General features: G+C 29.4%; 2 protein-coding genes across 2 annotated transcripts; one reads left to right on the top strand and one right to left on the bottom strand.

Moving 5' to 3' along the window:
* Nucleotides 1-536: 536 nt before the first annotated feature.
* Nucleotides 537-894, bottom strand: BDCG_16042 (uncharacterized protein; the record flags this gene model as incomplete). Its single annotated transcript, XM_045425317.1, has 2 exons — nucleotides 537-731; nucleotides 829-894. The coding sequence occupies 2 exons, from the start codon at nucleotides 892-894 to the stop codon at nucleotides 537-539; spliced, it is 261 nt and encodes an 86-aa protein (XP_045278984.1).
* A 14,610-nt stretch (nucleotides 895-15,504) lies between these two features.
* On the top strand, nucleotides 15,505-16,777 carry BDCG_00011 (uncharacterized protein; the record flags this gene model as incomplete). The annotated part of the gene is made up of 3 exons (XM_045415518.1): nucleotides 15,505-15,539; nucleotides 15,602-15,951; nucleotides 16,692-16,777. 3 exons carry the CDS (start codon nucleotides 15,505-15,507, stop codon nucleotides 16,775-16,777), a joined length of 471 nt encoding a protein of 156 aa, XP_045271452.1.
* Between the last annotated feature and the right edge of the window lie 6,915 nt (nucleotides 16,778-23,692).

The following is a 23,692-nucleotide window of genomic DNA, read 5'->3' as shown; positions in this document are numbered from 1 at the left end:
TAATATAAGAGAAAATAATCTTGTTTCTTAACTTAGTTATAATTTTAGTACTAACTCAAATTGAATATCATTGATATATAAAAGTAAATAAATAATCTTGATTAATCTCTATCATATTTCTTAAAATATATTAATATTGTGAAAGAGAGTGTTATCAAATTATATTATCAGATAATATTATTAAAAATATATTAATATTGTAAATATCAATGTTGAAAAAATGTTGATACTTATATATTATAGTGATTTGTAAATCATGATAGTTAAATATAAATATATATATATATCATTTCTGACTTGATTACAACTTGTACAATAATTTTTGAAAACTCAAAATCAATTTTAATTATTAATAATTATGAACTTAAACTTATAACTAACTAATATAAAAAGAAAAAAATCTATTTCTTCTCTTTCTTATTCTTCTTATCATTCTTTATAATTCACTTCTTATTCTTCTTCTTCTTCTTCTTCTTCTCATCTGAGATGATAATTATCTCAAAATCTCTCTTCACTATCTTCTCAGAGAAGAGTTCTCACTGCTTCTTCTCAGTCAGATTAATCTGTATCTCAAAATCCTGTATTTTCTGATCTGCTGTCTCAGATTTCATTTCAGCAGTAAGTAGATTAACATGCTCAGAGAGCAGAGCTGTCTTCTCAATGTTCTGAATTATGAAGTGCATTTGAGACCTGAACAAGGCCTCAATTCTCTTCTTCTCTGCCAGCTTCTGCTAATCAATTAGAGAACAGAAGTGTTATCAAAAATTATTATCTTTCAATAAATAAAAAACTTATCAGTTTTAGCTTCTTTGTCTCTTACTTTAATACCTTCTTAATCTTCTTCTGCTGCTGCTTATTTGCAGTAACACTCTTCTTCTCTCTCTCTCTCTTCATCTTGAACTCAAATCATTCTCAGAACTTCTTCTAGTTTCATGCCCCGGTGGCCGAATGGTTAATACGGCCACCCGGTAGCGCCTTGGCGTGGGAAACCAAGGCATGTGAGTTCGAAACCCGCAGGGGATACATTAAATCCGGAACTCAAGCACCTCAGGTTTCTAATAAATACAGAGGTGTACAAATCACTTCAATAAATCACTCTATGTTCCTGGGCTGGGAAGTTATTATCGCATGTATTTAATTGTCACATCTTTGTATTTCCTATGTTCTTGTTATCTTGGCGTGATCTCAACACCTGTATTTCCTTCTGTATAATCAACACTTGGCCTGTATTTAACATCACGCAAGGACTCATCATAAGCTCCGCTTGCATATGAGTATAATGAAAGAATAATAATAATAATAATAATCTTCTAGTTTCATTACTACTGTATGAGACTCTTCACTATCTTCTTCTTCAATCTCTCACAGATGATGTTATCTGTATTATTTCTATACTTAGTTCAGTCTAAATCTATCAGAAGTGTTACTTAAAATCATTATTATTCTACTCTTTTATAAAGCCTCTTCAAGACATTATAATATGTCTTGTAATTTGTCTCTTCTCACTTGAATATCTTCTTCTTCTCTTTCTTCAATCTGTGACAGTGCTCACATGCCTTGATGATTCACAGAACTGCAGAATATTTAAAGAGAAATAACATGATTAATTTCAGTGAGTGTTGAAGAGAAGTGAAGGCAGAAGAGACAGCCAGAAATAATATAATAATAATAATAATAATAATGATAATGATGATAGTAATGATGATAATAATAGTGATAATATTGATAATAATAATGATAGTGATGATGATGATGATAATAATGATAATAATGATGAAAGAGAGAGTGCATTGAAATATATTACAGACTTATCAAATATAAAGAGATAAAGAAAATATTAACAGCTTTCAGAGATATATAGAAACAGCTACAGTGTTACATAGTAATATCATCTTTATTTAATATATACAGTGTTGATATTCTTTGTATACAGTTATTATATAATCTATATCAGAGATACATGCAGAAAACAGATTTTTATTATTAGAAACAATGATTGCAGTAATTCTCTATTTTTATATTATAAAGATAAGTTATTCTTATTTCTTTCTTCTCTCTTTTCTCTTCTTCTTCAACTCATCACTAAGATCAAGCTGATATAAAAACTATTAAAACACTCTTAGAAATTCTCAAATTGAAGAGTATAGACTAATCAAATTTTAAATATAGAAGAATTAAATTACATTTAATATTACTAATTATTCATTCTCTCTTAATAAAATCACAGTTATGTCTTCTCTTTCTCTCTCTTCAAATGAAATATAGCTTGTGAAAAGTGAGTATCATATCAGATTATAATGATCAACACAGTCTCAGTATGCAGAGCTGTATACACACAGTATGTACTGAACTGAGAGACTGTGTGAGTTGTAAACTGATATCAGCATTTCAGAGAGAGCTGTGTGATGTGAGAAAGCTGCAACTCTCAGTCATATACACAGAGAATAAATTATCACAGTAAGTGCATGTGCATTGTATAAAAGTAATGCTTTTTGATAATACTCAGTCTCTAATATTATGAAAATAGAGTCTCTCTGTGAGATCTGTTTTTATCAGAAGTCAGAGAATCTTATATTTTTCAAGATCATCTTCACCTGTCTTATCTGTGAAATCAATGAAGAAAATCATCAATTTCAGCATTCTGTTCTTGATATCATTCAAGTGACAGCAGAGTTCACTCTGATCACACTTTTTAAGTGTATATTTTCTAAATATTCACATTTATACAGATATATACTGATTATTTATTAGATAATATTAAGATAATAACATATTATAACTGTGTTACTCTCACTGTGAGAGATACACAGTTGATAATAAATATTATAAAGACTCTGAGAAGTAAGTATTTTAAAAATACTGCAGCTCTGTGATCATGATTTTTTTTATTTTTAGTTTTTATTTTTTTCTTTCTCTTCTTTTTTTATTCATTCTGATTTTTTCTTGTTTGTATTTTATTTTTTGTTTTTTTTTTTTTTTTTTTTTATATTTTATATTTTTTTTATAATTAAGATTATATGAATTATAATCTGTATTTAGAAAAGTAATGATATTTAATAATACTCTCTATTGAATTTTCAACAAATGAGTACTATGTTATGATATTATGTAAGTGAGAAGTAATTTCATGATCTCATTTAATGTCATTCTCAATAATGAGATCAGAATGAAAATGTGACTAAGAATTCAAATATATTCTTTATTCAAAACTAGATTTTTATTTGAAAAGTGAATCTGAGATCTTTAATATTTGAAATAACATGATTTGAGATCAATGTGATGAGCACAAACCATGACTAGAAATAATACTTTTAGACAATGTGACAACTGTAAAGTTTAATTCTGATCTCAGACACGGTCACACAGTCAGTCTATTCAGAACCTTGTAAGAGAAATATATTTATAATATTATCTTATCAGAAGATATCTAGATATTCATAATAGTATTAAAGAAGTTTCATATCAGAATCTGTTATTGTAACACAGAATCACTTTTCTAGAGTCTTTTTAATATTAGTCAGACTGGTGAAATAGATTGTTACATGATTCTGCTATTAGTGACTTCTTTTTTAAAGTATTTTATACACATTGACAGAGATCTGTGTCAGATTCATAATCTTGCGAATGTCATCTTCATGAATTCTATCATTATTAGAGAATATCAAGCTTCTGTTTTAAGTGTTCAATAAGATACTCTGTTCAGATAGTCAGGCAAGTTCTAATATAAGATTGTAATCAAGATTATCAACTTTATATATATAGACATCTTCATATTAATATTCTCTCATATCTATGATCAGCTTTATTATATAATGAATACAAATGTCTTTTGAATCATCAAATTATGATTCGGAAGAACGTACGACTGTCGGATAATAACGCGGCCGCTTCTGAACTTGCTTATGAGTGTAAAGAGGCCATAGCGGCCACTAATTAATTTAGTGTATAATATATAAGAAGTCAGTGTACATCTGTAATCATATGCTGACTTAAGCAATCTTTGAATCACATCTGATAGCATGTCTAAAAATCAGTAAGAAGTGCAGACTTCTTCAGAGTGTAATAATTCTGTCTACAAAGTAATTCATAGTTATCATATCAGTGTGGTTCTAGAATGTCTCAAAAGATAGTGTATAAAGAGTGATAAGTGAAAGAGCATCTGATTGATACTGCTTTACTTATTGAGAGAAAACTTCATACTCAGGTGAATGCCATATATGCAAACAGATGAGATGTTGAGAAAAGAGATAAAAGCAGTGAATCAGATTCAAAGAAGATCACTCTTCACTTAAAGAGATAAAAGAAGAAAGTGATTATCACTGAAGTTATATAATAATAACAGAAATCATATAATAATACAGTAATATAATAATAGATATTGTACAATTAACAAGAAATCACTGAAATAAATATCTTTTCTAGTTAATATGAATAACAGTCTTCTTTGCTATCTGAACTGAAAGATATGCAGAATCTTTCAGAGAATTTACTCAAAGCAGTAAGAAAAGTAGTTGAAACTGCTGAACTGAAATCAAAGCTCTGTACATGTATGAGAATTCTAAACAAGATTAAGGCCTTGTGTACACAGTGACTAGACTGACCGTGTGACCGTGTCTGAGACCAGGATCAGATTTTTTGATAGTCTCATTACCAATTCGACTGATCCCATTACACGGTTTTAATATTAGATAGTAGTCTCATACTGTCTCAGTGAAACTTACTGTCTACTCTTGTCACATTTTCCAAATGAGATCATGATTTTCACTTCTCAATTTAAATTATTTTTATTGCTTTAAATGACTTTAAATCTCATTTGAGTGTTATCAAAAAGTGTTACTTTTTAAAAAATTAAAAATAGTCTAAAAGAAACCTTAAAATGTCTAAAAATAGTAACTTTATGTCAAGAATGGAACTAAATGAGACCAAATGAAATCACTTTCTCATTTTTTTCAAGTCATGGTTTTATTTTAAGATCTGATATATAGTCACTTTACATGTTTTTTTGATAGCCAGTCTCAGCGGGATTCACGCCAAGAAATGTATGAGACCAAATCAAATGAGATCAAATGTGAAATTCATGGTCCCGGCGGCCAGTCTAACAGTGACAGGCTGAGATGAAAGTTAAATAATAATTGATATTCACTGTGAATCAAGCATTTACTATGAAGAGCTTCACTGACATAATTATCATCATTAATAAGAATAGAGAAAATCAGATCTTAGATCTGTAGCAGAAGATTAAATATTTACATAGATAGATAACTACACTGAATCTGAAGATCTTATCACAATCATTCATAATCTCTTCAGAAGTATACACATGATCAGAGATCACTGCACAGAATGAGAATTCAAGTATGAAATATATCAAGCTGAGAGATCTGTCAGAGTTATTAAGCTTTAATAGTGACTGAAAAAATAATGCTGTAATCAGCTGGCTAAGTCAGATGCAATCATATTATCAGATTGAATGTGAACTCACAGACAGACAGTTAATAGAATTTCAACAAGTCTTAAGATCTGCTATGTTTTTATATGAAAAAGTGAAGTCATTATAAATGACTAGTGAAAAGATGAATCTCACAGACCTGAAGTGATATTCATTCTTATAAACATGAAATGAGTTTTTCAAATGAATCTTACACAACTTTGAGAAAGTGAATATATGAGATAAGTGTTATAAACACTTCATTAAGTGTAGATAAGTGAGTGATCTTACATTATACTTCACACACTTCAGTTTATACTATCTTATATTGAATGAAGAACTTTTAACATCTTTCTGTTTACAGATCTTCATTCATGATCTTACATCTGAGTTAAGAGTGAAATGAAAATGCTTAATCTTATAATCAGGTATAATGAAAGAAGTATACAATATTCTCATCATATAGAAATAAGTGAGTCAATTGCAATAGAAAATACTGTAATTGAGTATATCTCAGTGAAGAACAGATAATCAGACTTCTATAATACAAGTCATATATCTGAATGTGATGAATCTAGATCTGAATATCATTACTAAAGCACTGAATTCTCTGAAAAAGAGATCTTCTGAGTGAAAATCTTGATATTATAAGTATTGAGCTTACTTCAACTGTGAATATCAAAATCATGATGTAAAAGATTGCACTCAGTGTGCACAGTTAAGAGAAGTAAGAGAGTTAAAAAACTAGCAGAATCAGTGAGCTCAGAGACACTTACTGATATTCTTTGAAAAGTCTTTAAAGTGAAAGAGATGTCTGTGTTAGATAACTCTCTGAATTCTGTGAATACTAAGAAGAAGCAGACTCTTAAATGAGATGTGAGAAAGAATGATGAAGTAAATACTTATCTCAATGTCTTGAGATCTGAAATGTTAATGTATAAGAGGCACTTGAGTAAGAATCAAGAGATGACTGCAAAAGTATTAGCAGATACAGAAGCTTCTACATAATATATTAATAATTATATAATCTGAAGACTGAAAGAGGTTCACTGAGTGAAGAATCTCTGATATATAAAATTATCTAATAATCAATATTTGATATCACTTATAAGAGTAAGTGTTCTCTTGCACTTCAGAGAATGATCTTGCTATATTTAGACATGAGAGCTGCAGAATGTGAAATATGACCTTATTTTCAGACTTAATTGATTTCAAAGATTCAATCTGCAGATTCAATGATATACATGTTATATACAGTTGACTGATAGAAAGAAAACAGTTCATATAATTCTATCAACTGATATGAGAAGAACATTTCACATCTCTGATATAGAAGAATTAAATCTGCTTATACATTAATAAGTAAAGAGAATGATTTACAAGATCTTATCTAAAAGTATTCTGTATGTTATACAGAACTCAGAAGTGAAGAAAACTAAGATAAAGAATATGTAAGAGAATAAGTGTATGAAGAAGCTTCTGAAGAAGTATGAAAAGATCTTCTGAACAGATCTTTCACTGAAATTACTACTAGAATGAGAATTCATACATGAGATTGACATGAGAGATGCAAAACCAGTCAATCAGAATGTATACTCTCTGTTATAAATATATCTTGAAGAACAGAAGTATCAGATCACAGATCTTCTAGAACATAGTCTTATATAACTCTTATCAAGTGTGTGAGACTTTTCAGTTCTATTTATGAAAAAGACAGATGAGAAGTGATGAATGTGTATTAATTATCAAGCATTCAATAAGCTTATGATTAAGAATGAATATTCATTATCATGAATTCAACAACAGTTGAATACAGTTGAAAATGCCTGATATCTATCAAAGATCAATCTTCTCTCAGAATACTGACAGATCTGTGTAGATGAACTGTCAGTTCCATGAACTGTGTTTAATATATAATAAGAGAAGTTTGAATTTCTGATAATATTATTCAGTCTGATAAATACACTCATCATCTTTCAAATAATGATGAATATGATTCTTTATAAACAGAATGAAATCTCATATCTTATATATCTCAATAACATTCTAGTCTTTTCATACTTATATAATGAACATCTGAAGTATCTTAATGAAATGCTTATAACTCTGACAGAGTATAAGCTCTACATTAAATCAATAAAGTATGTGTTTGAAACAGAAGAGTTGAAGTTTATAGAATATGTAGTGAGTGATGACTGTACATATCTCATTCTGAAGAAATTGAATGTCATAGTGAATTGATCATGACTGAGAAATGTATATTATGTACAACAGTTTCTTGAGTTGATCTCATATTATCACAGATTCATCAAGAATTTCACATGAATATCTGCATCACTCTCAGATCTCTTAAGAGAAATGAATACAAATCTGTAAAAGAAGAAGTTTCATTCAATCATCTGAAATGTCATGTGTGAAGAGGCTTTTCTCTCACTGAGAAAATGTGTAATAACATTCTCAGTGCTTATTTAATCAGATCATGATAAACCTTTCTATATTAAGACAGATGCATTTAAATGAGCTATCAGAGATACTCTTCTACAGATGAGTAAGAATAGCAAGCTGCACTCAGTGACATATAATAGTAGAAAACTATCAGATACTGAGCTCAATTACTCAGTGCATGAAAAGAAATTGCTAGTAATCAAGTATACACTGACATTGTGAAATAGATATATTGACAATGAGTATATAATAACAGTGATTATGAATCACAAAAGCCTCATCTATCTACAATTAATGATAAAACCTTTCAAATACTTCGCATGTTGAATCTCAGAGTTTTAAGTGTATAATCTTCATATCAAACACTGAAAGAAATCAGACACTGTGATATCTGATGTAATTAGTTGCAGATCTGATTTCATAAGTGAGAGTTCTGTGAATCAGATATAAGAGAAGTTCATAATAAATATACTGAGAAAGTGCAAGGAATCAGAATGAGTGAACATTATAATCTCTCACTTGAAGAATAGCAAGATGTCAGATAATAAGTGTCTTGTGAGAGTAGTAGAAGAGATGTTTTCAAACTTCAATCTGAGAAAATTGAAAAATGATGTTATGCTTTACTGTGATCTAGAATATGTAGAAGCTCTCTATCTAGAATCTTTATTTAGATATGACTTGATGACTCACATGCACAAGGAATTCAGTCACTTAGAAAGCTCTGAACTCATGAGTATACTTAAATTAAGAGTATACTGATCAAGCATGGCTGAGGACATTCAGATGTACACACACAAGTGCCTGAATTATCAGGTTGTGAAAGAATCTAAGAAAGGGTTAAAACACAAGAAAGTGCAATATCAGATAAAGTGTATAATACAACTGTTTAAATGATGTATAATCATTCACAGCACTATTATCAGTATTGAAAAAGAAGAGACTTACAATTGAAAAGTCTCACAAAGTAAGAGAAATCATAGATACTTACAAATCAGATGATCTCACTTATTCTGATCTTTTCATAATTATAAGAAAAGAATAAGAAGCAATGAAGAAATCAGATAAACATCACACTTCAATAAGTAATAAGACTGTAGTCAGTCATATAATAATATACTGCAGATAGTAGATGCAATGTGATAAAGAGCAGTCTCAATGTAGCAGACTTATACATGAGTTAGATTGTAGAAGAAAAAGAAATTCAGAGTTGAATTCAACTATTTACATCAGTTCAATTGTGAAGATCACAGAGAATGAACTATCTGAAACATTCACAGATATATGAGATCAAGTCATCTCAATCTCTGAGAATACTCAGAGATCAGATGAGATTAGTTTTAATAAGTCATTCACTGTAGTGATCTAAGTGAGTGAAGAGAGACAGTATAATGTGTGAGACAGAATTATAAAAGATGAAAGCTGCTTAATCTAGTTACTGAACACTGTATTATATAGAGATTGTGTAAGAGTTATTATTATTATTATTATTCTTCAATTATAGATATATGCAGTCAGAGACTATGACATCTACCTGAGAACTTTTAGTTCTCAGGGTTTTTCCTATATCGGTAAAGTTAACTAAATACATTCATCAATTTCAGATATGCAAAATCAGAAAATTTCAGCTCAGAATACAAAAACTGTTTATAAATTGCAGTGTTTTAACATCTTCTAATATTTTGAAACCATTTGACAATATCATGACAAAGGAAAAGAGAACACAGTCTTAAAGATAGACACATTAAATAGATAGACAGAAAGAAATTGAAAGGAAAAGATAAAGTAAAGAAAGACTGTAACAAAACAAATTATTAAAAGATAGTATATAGCTGTTTTAACAGACTATATCTGGTTAATTTCCCCTTCTTCATATTCAGATAATTCCGAATTTAGCTATTTTCTTGTAGCTGCTTAAGTTTCTGATAGAAAGTCTATTAAGTATTTAATTCCTGTCTCAGTTTTGTAAGAGTAGTGACTAACAGATAAAGAAAAAGTGTAAGAAAAGAAAAGAAATAATGAATTAATCATCAACTGTAAGAGTTGACTGTAAAAGATAAATATTATCATATACATCTTATTCATTTTTATACATTACATGTTTAATCTATTTTCAATGCCATATCATCTGAAAAATGCTAAAAATAAAGAAAATCTCAAAACTTGAGATCTGTAAGAGATTTGAGAGCTGTAAGTCACTCTCATAACAACACTGTACATGTCTTCAATTTCTCTATCACTCTGTGTATAACATTAATGTTATTTATCACAAGATTGACTGAAATGTCAATATAGAAATATGTACATGTATGTGTAGAAAAATTGAAGAAGAGTATGAGATCTGCAGAATCAGAAGTCAGAGTAGAGAGAGTGAACACAGAAGAAACAGAAGAAGAAGAAGACACAGAATCAGATAAATAATAATGAGAGTCACTCAGAGCTGAACACTTATAATCTGATATATGCATAATCTTTCTCACAGAGAAGGGAGAGAAAGTGATGAGAGAAGCTTAAGAGCAGAAGAGAGTAGTTTCAGCAGTGTGATTATCTTTGATTAAAATGATCTCTGATACTGAAGTAACTAAGAACTATTATTAGTATACAAAACTGTAAAAGCAGGGATAATAATTACTGAATAAACACTCACTGATCTTAGAATTGTACACATAATTACAACACACATAAGACTTCTCAGAAAGAGAGAGAGAGATATGAGAAAATACAGAAAGCAGAACACAGTGTGTGAATAGCTCATTTTCATAATAATATCTTAGATAAGATGTACAAGTCTTACATCTGTGAGTGTAAAAAAGTATGATATCTATATTCTCATTTCTGAAAACACAGATATCTTTCGCCTGCACTATGAAGTTGAATGACAGATATCAGAGAATAGACTGATACAGATCTATAATCTTAAAGAAATTTATTAAAGCAGATATATCTGCAATATTGAATTTAACAATTATGAAAAGTTTCTTAATATCTGTGAATGCCATGACTTTGTACACAGTAAAACTCATAACAATTTTCTCTAAGAATAGAAAAATCAGTGTTAGAAAGAAAAGATGAAAAAAAAAACTTATAATTTTAATACTGTTAAGAGAGAAAGTGATTCTCTGATATAAATGAATAATTATCTTATCATAAATATTTAAAATAAATGTAATAATCAGTGTCTGTAACTGAGCTTCAGATACTTATATTATATACAGTCTTTATACAATAAATTATTCTAGAAGTTGATAAGAAAGATGAGAGTGTATATGCTGATAAACATAGTTCATTAAGTCTATGCAACATCTTCTTGAAATGAGAAGAGCTGATAATAAAAGCAGAGATGATAAAACCAGAAGTAGTAGAAGTGAGAATCACAGAAACAGAAATAGTGAGAGTGAGAGAATCAGATACAGAGACAAGTGTAGAAGATTGAGAGAAAGCAGCTGAGAAAGAAACAGAGAAAGAAGCAGCAGAGAAAGAAGTAGTATAAAAGATAAGAAGAGATACAGAAGACTCAGTTATATATAATACAAATAATTTCTTTATTATTATATTTTTTAAGTTCTTAATTAATAATTTAACATTGAGTTCACTATTATTAGTAGATACAGATCTGTTAATGTATAAAGATTCTATATAAATAAAAACAAACATATCAGTATCTGTGTTTATATAAAATCATGTCAGAAAATATGATCAGAAACTCACTGAGAAGAAAAACAGTTAAGAGTGTATAAGAAGATGAAGAAGATGTAATATTCATAACAATATATTCTGATAATCATTAGAAGATAAATAAGTTCTGATTATGTTTCATAATGTGTTATACTTACTGCTAATGAATTGCTCAGTATGAGTACTATAATAATACTTGTTATGAGAACAGGAAGTCATTGTCAGAAATGTGTATAATATGATAGATGAACAGATAGAAAGAGTTGAACAGAAGAAGAAATAGAAATCTTGAATAATGATAATATTTAATGATGATGATGATGATGAAGATGATTGAAGAATGAGAAAAGTTAGTGAATGAGAGATATAATATAGTGAAAGTTTCTTTGTAAGAGTGTACACAGAATGCTAGCTGAATCAGAGAGAGATTACAAGATTGTGAACACTAGTGACATGCTAATCTGCATGAAGCTAGAGTGAATGTTATGATTATATGAGTGTGACTGAATCTGATGAGAGAGAATGTGATTTGAAAGAATGTATGACTGTCAGATAATAACATGGCTGCTTCTGAACTTGCTTATAAGTGTAAAGAGGCCATAGCAGCCACTAATTAATTTAGCGTATGATATATAAGAAGCCGGCGTACACCTGTAATCGTATGCTGGCTCAAGCAACCTTTGAATTACAAAATCCTGTGAGAAGTCAGAGTTTTGATAAGAAGATATACTGAAGATTATAATATCTTATAACTGAAGATTTTATCATTGCATAGTAACATAGATCACTGTCTATCATGACTTTCATATTATACATATTATCAATCACAGTAGATACAAGAATCACATTCATTGTTATTTTCTCTTCAAATTGTTATTATCTGACCTCTTCAAGCTTCTGTTTGCAAATTTGAACAGAAGCTAATCTTTTCCCTGTTTTATTGAGACATTCTTATAATTATCTTCTGAATCTTTCTTCACTGCAATGTGATTGACATGAACAGACACTGATTCATTCTTTAAATAAGAAGGCACATAGACTGATTGATAGTTAAAAGTAGTATATTCTGATTAATTACAGTTAATGTATACTTCTCATTGATGTCAATCAGCGACTTCTTCAGAAGTGATCTCAGAGACTCAGAAGCCTGTTCAGACAGTAAAGACTCTTGCTTATATATAGATATTCAAGTCTACTCAGTTCATAGCATCTGCATCATTATTGTTATTTCTCAGTACAGGTGTGTGAGTGACTGAAGTGTAACATTTTCTATCACTGTTCTGTATACTCTTAAGCTTGATAAGATGATTATTCAATGTCTGAAGCTGTGTGCAGAAATCTTCATAAGTCTAATCTTCATCTACACTTTCAAGAGTCTGTAAGAGTTCAAAAGTTAATGTCTTCTTAAGCATGCTAATCTTTATTCAATTCTCTCAAGATTGATTATCTGCTTCTAGAATCTTGATATCAAAGTTAGAAATGAATGTTGTAAGAGAAGTGTTTCTCTGTCAGATACTCTGTAATCAATTTAATACTTTCTATTGCATGACAGTATCTCAGAACAGAATATCAAGATGTTTGATAATATTATCAGATATTTACAACACTGATTTATATACTTTTATTCATGAATGAAACTTCTATTTTATACAATTCTTCAATTATTCATTGATATATCAATCTTGATTGATTAATGAACTGATGACATCTTCATCTACACTCAGTTTCATGAGTATTTTCATTCTTCATGATAAGTAGAGAGTGAGATTAAAAGTATTAAAATAGACAGAAGTATCTAAGTATTCTTTCAGTGCTTTTATATTTAATTCTGTAGATGTTGAAATTGTATGAGTTTCTTATTGTAATAATTATTGAATCTCTTCATATTAATGTTATTGAGTTGTATGCATATCAGCTATTTATTATTATTGTAATTTCAACATTACTTAAAGTCACTGTGATATCACATCTATGCTCATGTTTAAGAGTTTCATATTACTGTTATACATGATTATATGAATTATCAGATATATAATTATATAAATATCTCATATATCTGAGATGTCAGAACTCTCAGATCTTTTACTGATATTCTCTTATAAAATCTTACTCTCTTCATAAGATCTTATTATAGAGTTAGAGTGACTAGTGAGCAAGCTTTTATCTGAGAACTCAGTATTTGCTTAACTGTTTGACTGTTTCTCTATTTCTTATATATTGTTACATGTTTAGATATCTCAGTGAGTAATTGTTTCTAATAAGAAGATGATGAATATTTTTCTAGTATAAGAGGTCTACACTGAATAGATCAGTATTATATTAATAGGTCTTATATAACAAAGAGAAAAATGTTAGAGAAGAAAAAGAAAGAGAAAGTGTGAGAATCAGCAATTGAAGTGAATATTTATATGTGTATGTGATGATGTACATGATGAAGCTTCAGAGCGGAAGAATCTATACACGTTCATAGTGGCCAAGGATCAGCAATCAAGAATGGCCGAGAATCGGAGCATACATGTTTGAGAATGAAGTGGTTGAAATCTGTGAAGTGTAATGAAATAGTCTATATAATTGATCGGGCGCAGCCCGCCACATCTGATTAATAGTGCTATTTTTACTTAGAGAGCATCTCAAGCTGTCTCAGCCTGTCGGACAAGCTTACTTAAAGATTATTAGAAATAGAAATCTAGCTGATAAATTTAGTATTATCTGTAAAAAATAAGATGAGATGACAATCAAGTATCAGAAATTCATGAAGACAGAGTAACAAAGCTTTATAAAGAGATTGAATAAAATATATCAGTATCTTCTCAAATTAACTTAATAGAAGAAAGTCACAAGATGTCTACATCAGTTGAAAAATCACTTATATACTCTTAGAAATCATATTAATAATATGATTAAATAGTACTCTATTCTCTAAATGTTCAACTCTCTTCTCTTTACTCTTGCAGACTGTATAAAGAGAATGAACATTATATTATAATCTTTTCAGAGAGCTCTGAAGACTGAAACTTTATATAAATTATAAACTCTTTTAAAGAAGATAATATTTATCAAAGAATAATACTAGTAGATAGTGAGAGAGTTGAATAATAAAATTACAGATATCAGAGTCAGTTATAACACTGAAAAAGTAATACTAATAGATACTTTTACTTTACTACTATAATTCTCTGCTAATAATTTCTATAGAATAAAAGACTCACTGTCTATTAAATTCTACTTTATATATTCTTAATTCTTTTTGATTCTCACTCTTTAATCATTGTTAACTGTTTTAAAAAGAATCTAAAAATTCTTTTCTAAAAGTTATTTAACTTAGAAATGAGATACTTAGAATATGATAATCTCTCTAATAATGATTTTGAAGATCTTGCTCTTACTTTAACTGATTTTGCATTATTTACTAATATTGAATTAATAAGTGAAAAGAATAAGAGACAGTACACAGTTGTAATAATGAAATTTAGAAGAATTTCTAATAAAATAATAACTGATGTATCAAAGAGTAATGAATTTTCTACTTTTATAAATATAATGATAGTTTATATCTATCTTAAGATTTATATAATTGCTTCTCAGCTAGAGAATATTAATAGACTAGACATTGAGAGTAGACTGGCCGCCGGGATCATGAATTTCACGTTTGGTCCCATTTGGTCTGGTCTCATACATTTCTTGGCGTGAATCCCGCTGGGACTGGCTATCAAAAAAACAGATAAAGTGACTATATATCAGATCTTAAAATGAAACCATGACTTGAAAAAAATGAGAAAGTGGTCCCATTTGGTCCCATTTAGTCCCATTCTTGGCATAAAGTTACTATTTTTAGACATTTTAAGGTTTTTTTTAGACTATTTTTAATTTTTTAAAAAGTAACGCTTTTTGATAACGCTCAAATGAGATTTAAAGTCATTTAAAGCAATAAAAATAATTTAAATTGAGAAGTGGAAATCATGGTCTCATTTGGAAAATGTGACAAGAGTAGACAGTAAGTCTCACTGAGACAGTATGGGACTACTATCTAATGTTAAAACTGTGTAATGGGATCAGTCGAATTGGTAATGAAACTATCAAAAAATCTGGTCCTGGTCCCAGACACGGTCACACGGTCAGTCTAATTGAGAGTCATACTTCTGATCTCAATGTATCATCACTGTACCTGAGAGGAATTACTCTTGAGAATACAGCAGATCAGCTTAATAGCATTATCTTCTCTCTGACATCTGAAAGAGATCTGGTGAAACTGTCTCTTGAAATAAGAGTCAAGAATGCACCTCAAAATCAGTTAGTAATTATGAGAATGATTGATAAAAGAGTCAGTGATAGTGATCTCAGTATGGTTCGGAAGAACGTACGACCGTCGGATAATAACGCGGCCGCTTCCGAACTTGCTTACGAGTGTAAAGGGGCCATAGCAGCCACTAATTAATTTAGTGTACAATATATAAGAAGTCAGTGTACGCCTGTAATTGTACACTGACTCAAGCAATCTTTGAATCACATCTGATAGCATGTCTAAAAACTGATGAGAAGTGCAGACTTCTTCAGAGCATGATAATTTCATCTATAAAGCAATTCATAGTTATCATATCAGTGTGATTCTAGAACATCTCAAAAGATAGTATACAAAGAGTGATAAGTAAAAGAGCATTTAATTGATACTGCTTTACTTATTGAGAAAAAACTTCACACTCAGATGAATGCCACATATATAAATAAATGAGATGTGAGAAAAGAAATGAGAGTAGTAAATCAGATTCAAAGAAGATCACTCTTAACTCAAAGAGATAAAAGAGAGAGTGGCTATCACCAGAGTTATACAATAATAACAGAAATTATATAATAATATAGTGATATAATGATACAGTGATATAATAATAGATATTATACAATTAATGAGAAATCACTGAAATGAATATCTTTTCTAACTGATATAAATAACACTCTTCTCTGCTATCTGAACTGAAAGATATACAGAATCTCTCAGAGAGTTTACTCAAAGTAGTAAGAAAAGCAGCTGAAACTGCTGAACTGAAATTGAAGCTCTGTATATGTACAAGAATTCTAACCAAGATTGAGGCCTTGTATACACAGTGACAGGCTGAGACAGAAGCTAAATAATAATTGACATTTGCTGCAGATCAAGTATTCACTATGAAGAGCTTTGCTGATGCAATCATTATCATTAATAAGAATAGAGAAAATCAGATCTTAGATCTGCAGTGAGAGATTAAATATTTACATAGATGAATAACTATACTGAATCTGAAGATCTTATCATAATTATTCACAATCTCTTCAGAAGTGTACACATTATCAGAGATCACTGCATAGAATGAGAATCTGAATATAAAATATATTAAGCTGAGAGATCTGCTGAAGCTATCAAGCTTTAATAGTAACTGAAAAAATAATGCTGCAATCAGCTGACTAAGTCAGATATAATTATATTATCAGATTAAACATGAACTTACAGACAGATAGTTAACAGAATTTTAACAAGTCTTAAGATCTGCTGTGTTTCTACACAGAAAAGTGAAGTCATTATAAATGACTGATGAAAAGATAAATCTCACAGACTCAGAGTAATATTTATTCTTATAAATATGCAATGAGTTTTTCAAATGAATCTTGCATAACTTTGAGAAAGTGAATATATGAGATAAGTATTATAAATACTTCACTGAGTGTAGATAAGTGAATAATCTTATATTATACTTCACACACTTCAGCTTACACTATCTTGTATTAAATAAAGAGCTTTCAATATCTTTCTGTTTACAGATCTTCATTCATGATCTTACACTCAAGTTGAGAGTAGAATGAAAATGCTTAATCTTGTAATCAGATACAGTGAAAGAAGCATATAACATTCTTATTATACAGAAATAAGTAAGTTAATTATAACAGAAAATACTGTAATTGAGTATATCTCAGCAGAGAATGAGTAATCAGACTTCTATAATATAAGTTATATATCTGAATGCAATGAATCTAGATCTGAATACTATCATTAAAGCACTGAATTCTCTGAAAAAGAGATTCTCTGAGTGAAAATCTTGATATTATGAGCATCAAGCTTGCTTCAACTGCAAATATTAAAATCATAATATAAAAGATTATACTCAGTATGCACAGTCAAGAGAAGTAAGAGAGTTAAAAAACTAGCAGAATCAGTGAGCTTGAAGACACTCACTCATATTCTATAAAAAGTCTTTAAAGTGAAAGAGATGCTCATGTTAGATGACTCTCTGAATTCTGTGAATATCAAGAGAAAGCAGGCTTCTGACTAAGATGTGAGTGAGAATAAAGTGAACACTCATCTCAATATCTTGAGACTTAAAATGATAATATATAAGAGATACTTGAGTAAGAATTAAGAGATGACTGTAAAAGTATTAGCAGACACAGAAGCTTCTACACAATATATTGATAATTATATAATCTGAAGACTGAAAGAGGTTTATCAAGTGAAGAATCTCTGATATATAAGATTATCTGATAATTAATATTTAATATTATCTGCAAGAGTAAGAGTTCTCTTGCACTTCAAAGAATGATCTTACTATATTTGAGTGTGAGAGCTGCAGAACATGAAATACAATCTTATTCTCAGACTTAATTGATTTCAAAGATTCAATCTGCAGATTCAATGATGCATATATTATATATAATTAATCAATAGAAAGAAAACAGTTCATACAATTCTATTAATTGATATGAGAAGAATATTTCATATCTCTGATATAAAAGAGTTAAATCTGCTTACATATCAACAAGCAAAGAGAATGATTCATAAGATCTTATTCAAAAGCATTCTGTATATCATACAGAATCTGAAAGTGAAGAAAACCAAGATAAAGAATATGTAGAAGAATAAGTATATAAAGAAGCTTCTGAAGAAGTATGAAAAGATCTTCTGAACAGATCTTTCACTAAAATTATCATTAGAACAAGGATTCTGTAATGTGCGGAACCGAAGCAGTGACTAGTCAGCGGCATTATGTAGAAGTAGTTGTTTGAGAAGCTGTATGAGTGAGCTTAACTATCTTGCTTAAATAGTAAGCTTATAGGCTACAGAGTTATTGCAAGAATATCACAGATATGATACTTAGTATACTAAGAAGATTGTATGAGACATGCAGTAACTCTTATATATATTTCAGTAGAAGAAAAATGAATCACTGACTTCTTTAATGAGAAGCCAGCATCTAGCTATTCTATATAGATAATGAGTGAATATTCTTCTCTCATTTCATGAGTAAGAATAGCTGAACTGATATCTCAGCAGTGTCTCACTACTAAGAAAGAGTAATCTGCTGATCTTGTATAGAAGTGAGATTCTTATATTTATCAATCAGATCTTTCTATAATATATCTGAATAATGTTATAAAGTGATTGAAAACTGGTTTAAATAATCTACAGAATGAATGAAATCATCTGTATAAAAGTAATAAGTCATATGAAACTGTAGCAGAGTCTTAACATAATCAGAGATATGATAATACTCTTCTCTTTAAAAGCATAGTTCTGATACTCTTAAGATTACTGAATTAGAAATTATCTTTGTTATATAATAATAATTACTAACTGATTGACAGTATATATACTGTACAAAGAAATAGATGAGTTTTTCTACTGACTGTATAGATCTTTCTTTTCTCATCTTCATTCAAATCAAATATGTAATAAGTGAGTTTCTTATATATCAATTTGAAATGTGAAAAATGTAGTCAATAAGTGACTTACAGATCTCTCATTATATTCTGTTCTATGTATGAAATTCTCTGTAAAAGTGATGTATTTTAGAGACAAAGCTAACAGTAGTGATAGGATTTTTTGAAAAGATTTCTTCTCTCTATAATACATTTTTCTCCCCCTCTCTCATCTGTAATAGTGAGTGCATGAGAGTATCATTCTTGAGAGATAATAAGAGACTTATTCTGATGTTTTCTAGTGAGTAAATATCTTTATGATACAGCTGCAGTCTCTGTGACTGTTAAGAAAGTTAGATTGAAGACAGTGATGTTAATAAGCTGCAGAAGCACTGCTCTTATTATCACATCTTCTTCTACTTCTCTTACAGCTGCAGCAGTAGTTGCTGTGCCTTGCAGTAAAGTGTTGTCTCTTCTGTCAGTCAGTGTGTCTGTGTTCAGTTCATCTTCTACTCTTCTTATTATTATTGTAATGTCACTTCTCTTTTCAGTCAATACAGTGATGTATGATTCTGTGTGATCATTCAGAGAGAAATCTGAAAAAAGCTTGATTTCAGAGACAGTGACTCTGAGAAGCTCAATCTGTAGTTTCTCTCTCACAGTATATCTGAGCTCTGCTCAGACTACTACTGAGTTGAGTCTGCAGAGTTCTGCAGTTTCTTTATTCTCTTTCTGTGAAGAGGCTTCAGTGCAGTCTCTAGTCAGTACTACTACTTATCTACACTATACTAAGTAGCTGAAGAAGAGAAGAATTTTATATATTCACTTCTTCTCTTACTTCTGTTATTTCTATTATATCTGTAATAATGACTTCTGTCTCTCTGTAAGTATTATCTTATAGAAAGATATTATATCAGCTCTGATAAGAAGTCTAGATACTTAAGTAGTACAGAGTGAGAGTCTCAGAGCTCTAAGTATTAACAGATTCTATTAAGACTAAAGAGATTCTTCTTGCTTATCTGTAAAAGAAGATGAAAGTATGAATCTCTGAGATAAAAAAACATCTCAGAATAACTGATCTTAAAAAGAGATCATTATTATTATTCTTTCATTATACTCATATGCAAGCGGAGCTTATAATGAGTCCTTGCGTGATGTTAAATACAGGTCAAGTGTTGGTTATACAGGAGGAAATACAGGTGTTGAGACCACGCCAAGATAACAAGAACATAGGAAAATACAAAGGAGTGACAATTAAATACATGCGATAATAACTTCTCAGCCCAGGAACATAGAGCAATTCATTGAAGTGATTTGTACACCTCTGTATTTATTAGAAACCTGAGGTGCTTGAGTTCCGGATTTAATGTATCCCCTGCGGGTTTCGAACCCACGCGCCTTGATTTCCCACGCCAAGGCGCTACTGAGTGGCCGCATTAACCATTCAGCCACCGGGGCTTAAAAAGAGAGCAGCTGATATCACTGTTGAAAGTATTATAAAGATTAATCACTGATTAAAAAGAATCTTACTTCAATTGAAGCAGATAACTGAGATGCTTTGTAAATTAATAAGTTAATACTTTAAGCATCTCTTATACTCTTTTATAGCATGCTTCTCTGTAGTACTGCAGTACTAACTTCTCAGCAGATAAAGATATTAATACTGAAGACTTTAATAGTGAAGAATAAGTTTGATAAGAGTGTGATTATTAATAAGTAGACTCTGAGATTCTTTCTTTTTATTTTTTCAGTGAGCTGTGACTCTATTAGAATAGTAGTAACTCACAGATTGATAATATTAATTCTTATTAATTTTAAATATTTCTTTCTTTTCTTATTAACTGCTTCAGGAATTTTACACTTGTATAGTCTTATTAAACTTCTAAAAAATTCTTTGAGAGAAAATAGAAGAAGAGTGCTACAGAGTTTATAAGATATCAGCTTATCACTGTAAGATTATCTCTAAAAACTCTTTAAGAAAAAAATAAGAAGTCTTAAATAGTATTTCTTACTCAATATCTCTGATATATAATAAGATAATCTCTACTAGTTATCTCATAGCTTGTAATCTCTTTCTCAGTATTTTTCAAATACTTAAACAGTTCTCATGAATTCTCTGATAATAAATAATCTTTTCATTTCACAAGATATTAAAGCTTATTATAATATATTTACTTATTCAATATTTTCTTTATAAGATATTCAGTATTATTCTTAATCTTGATATTATTCAGCTGAGAGAGCTCTGTCTCAGAGTGTTACTTATAGAGCTTTAAATAGAAAATATGAAAAACAGAATGAATTGATTTTAATTCTATGAGTAATTTTAACTCATATGTCTGCTTACTCATCACTCTTATTACTGAGAAAGATTCTAGTTATCACTTACTGAGCTTCTTACACAGTCTTATTATCTTAATATTCTTTGCTGAAAGTAGTACTTGATTCTTTATCAAGAACTTCATTGAAAGATATTCTCAATTATAGTATTTTATCTGCTACTTCTGAACATAGTAGATACTTTTCACTGTCTTCATATAGATTTTATTCAAAAGTTTCAATCTTACTTTTACTTCTAGTACTGAGAAATACTCTATATTCTGTATCTGTTCAATATTCTGACTGTCTATTTCTCTCTTTGAAATATCATTCATGATGTCACTGAGTAATGAAGAATTATATTCATAATAAGTATAGAAAGAAGATATCTTTAAAATTACATTCTTTATATTATTATATATAAATTCAGTGATTAGAAGATATTTGAGTCAATTATTCTGATAATATAAATAGAATACTCAAAGATGCTGTTCTAGTGTCTGATTCTGATATTTAGTCTGATTATCTATCTGCAGATGAAATATGATACTGAGAAGATATCTTATTATAAGATAATAGTAAAAAGCTGATCAGTATTTACTGATAAAGAGAAATTCTCAATCTGTTATTAATGATTTCAGAGCACTGTGATTATAAATAATGATATTTAAAAATAGATCAGTCAATTCAGAGGCTTTAATCTTTTTATAAATAAAGATATATCTGATTATCTTTACAAAGCAGTTAATAATGACTAAAATTGAGTAATATTCTTTGACTCTTATTGACTTCAGCAGATTAACTATGAAATTCATCAATAGATTCTATCATGAGTTCTTTGAAATAAACAGTGATATTAACTTACTATATTACTTATACTGCAGAATCTTTATTCTTTAACAGATATTATAAGTCTTAATATACTCTTTGACATCTGCTTAAAGCTTATCTTAAATATATTTACATTTTAGAAGCTTCTCAGTCTTCTCTAATCTGAAGTACTCTGTCTGAGAATTATTATAATAAATTCTTAATAACTTCTGATACATTGTTCTACTATAAGAGATAAAGACTGAATTATTCAGTAGTAGAAGTTCACATTCTTCTAGTTATCAGTGACTTAATTTCTTAGCAGTATCACTCTGCTCAGAGTCTGTCTCTTTCAAGTTTAAACTGAATTATTTCTTCTTCAACTTCTGAATTCAAGCTGTAGTAGAGATATTCTTCTTCTATAATTTATCAATGAATTTCAAAAGTAGTCAGATTGAAAGATTATAGACTGTTTTATTCTTTATCAATTCAATAATTGTAAGATATAATATGAGAAGCTCATGATCTTCAGTATCAGTTCTCTATGAGAATCTGAGTTTTCTTTCATCTTCTATACTGAGTTATACAGCTGTCTTTTCAGCACTGTTTCTGAGCTTCAGAGAATCTTAACTCTCTGCAGTCAGCTTCTTCTGTAGTAATAACAGAGATTCTTTTATAGAATTCTTCTTCATATTAATAATATTATAATCAGATTATCTAGACAGTGTATTAGTAAGATTAAGCTGATCTGAACAGTATCAGATATAGAAATTATACTTTAAAAGCAGCTTCACTCATCTGACTTGATATTCTATCAAGCTCTTTGTTATCAAGAAGTAATGTAGATTTGCATAATTAGTAAGAACTTACACTGAGTACTTACTACTCTGAAGATAATATTATCAGATTTTAAAGAATTCAATAATTATTAACATCTTCTGATTATAAGTATTATATCTTCTCTGTGTGAGTAATAACTTCTTAAAGAAGAAGATCACTGATCTTCATTTATAATATCTTATAGACTCTGTGAAAAAGTCTTCTCTCATAGATAATTCATTATCTATTTTCTCAGAGATAATTATTCTCTGATTCTTTCAATATTGAAAGATCTTCAGTGTCAACTATGAAAAGATTTCACAGATCTCATTTTCAGATATATCAGTCTCACACTGACTGAGTAAGTTAAAATTAAAGTGATTCAGTATTATAGTATCTACAAAAGCTTATTTCAATTCTGTAAATATCTGTGCAGTGTCTTGAGTGAGAGTAAACAGTTTTATTTTTCTGTCTTTCACACTTCTCTTTAACAGATCTATAAGAGAGATAGTAATCTGTGAATATACATAGATAAAT

The sequence above is a fragment of the Blastomyces dermatitidis genome (genome assembly GCF_000003525.1).
Source record: "Blastomyces dermatitidis ER-3 genomic scaffold supercont1.1, whole genome shotgun sequence".
Classification (NCBI taxonomy): domain Eukaryota; kingdom Fungi; phylum Ascomycota; class Eurotiomycetes; order Onygenales; family Ajellomycetaceae; genus Blastomyces; species Blastomyces dermatitidis.
This window is presented reverse-complemented; position numbering and strand designations above follow the sequence as displayed.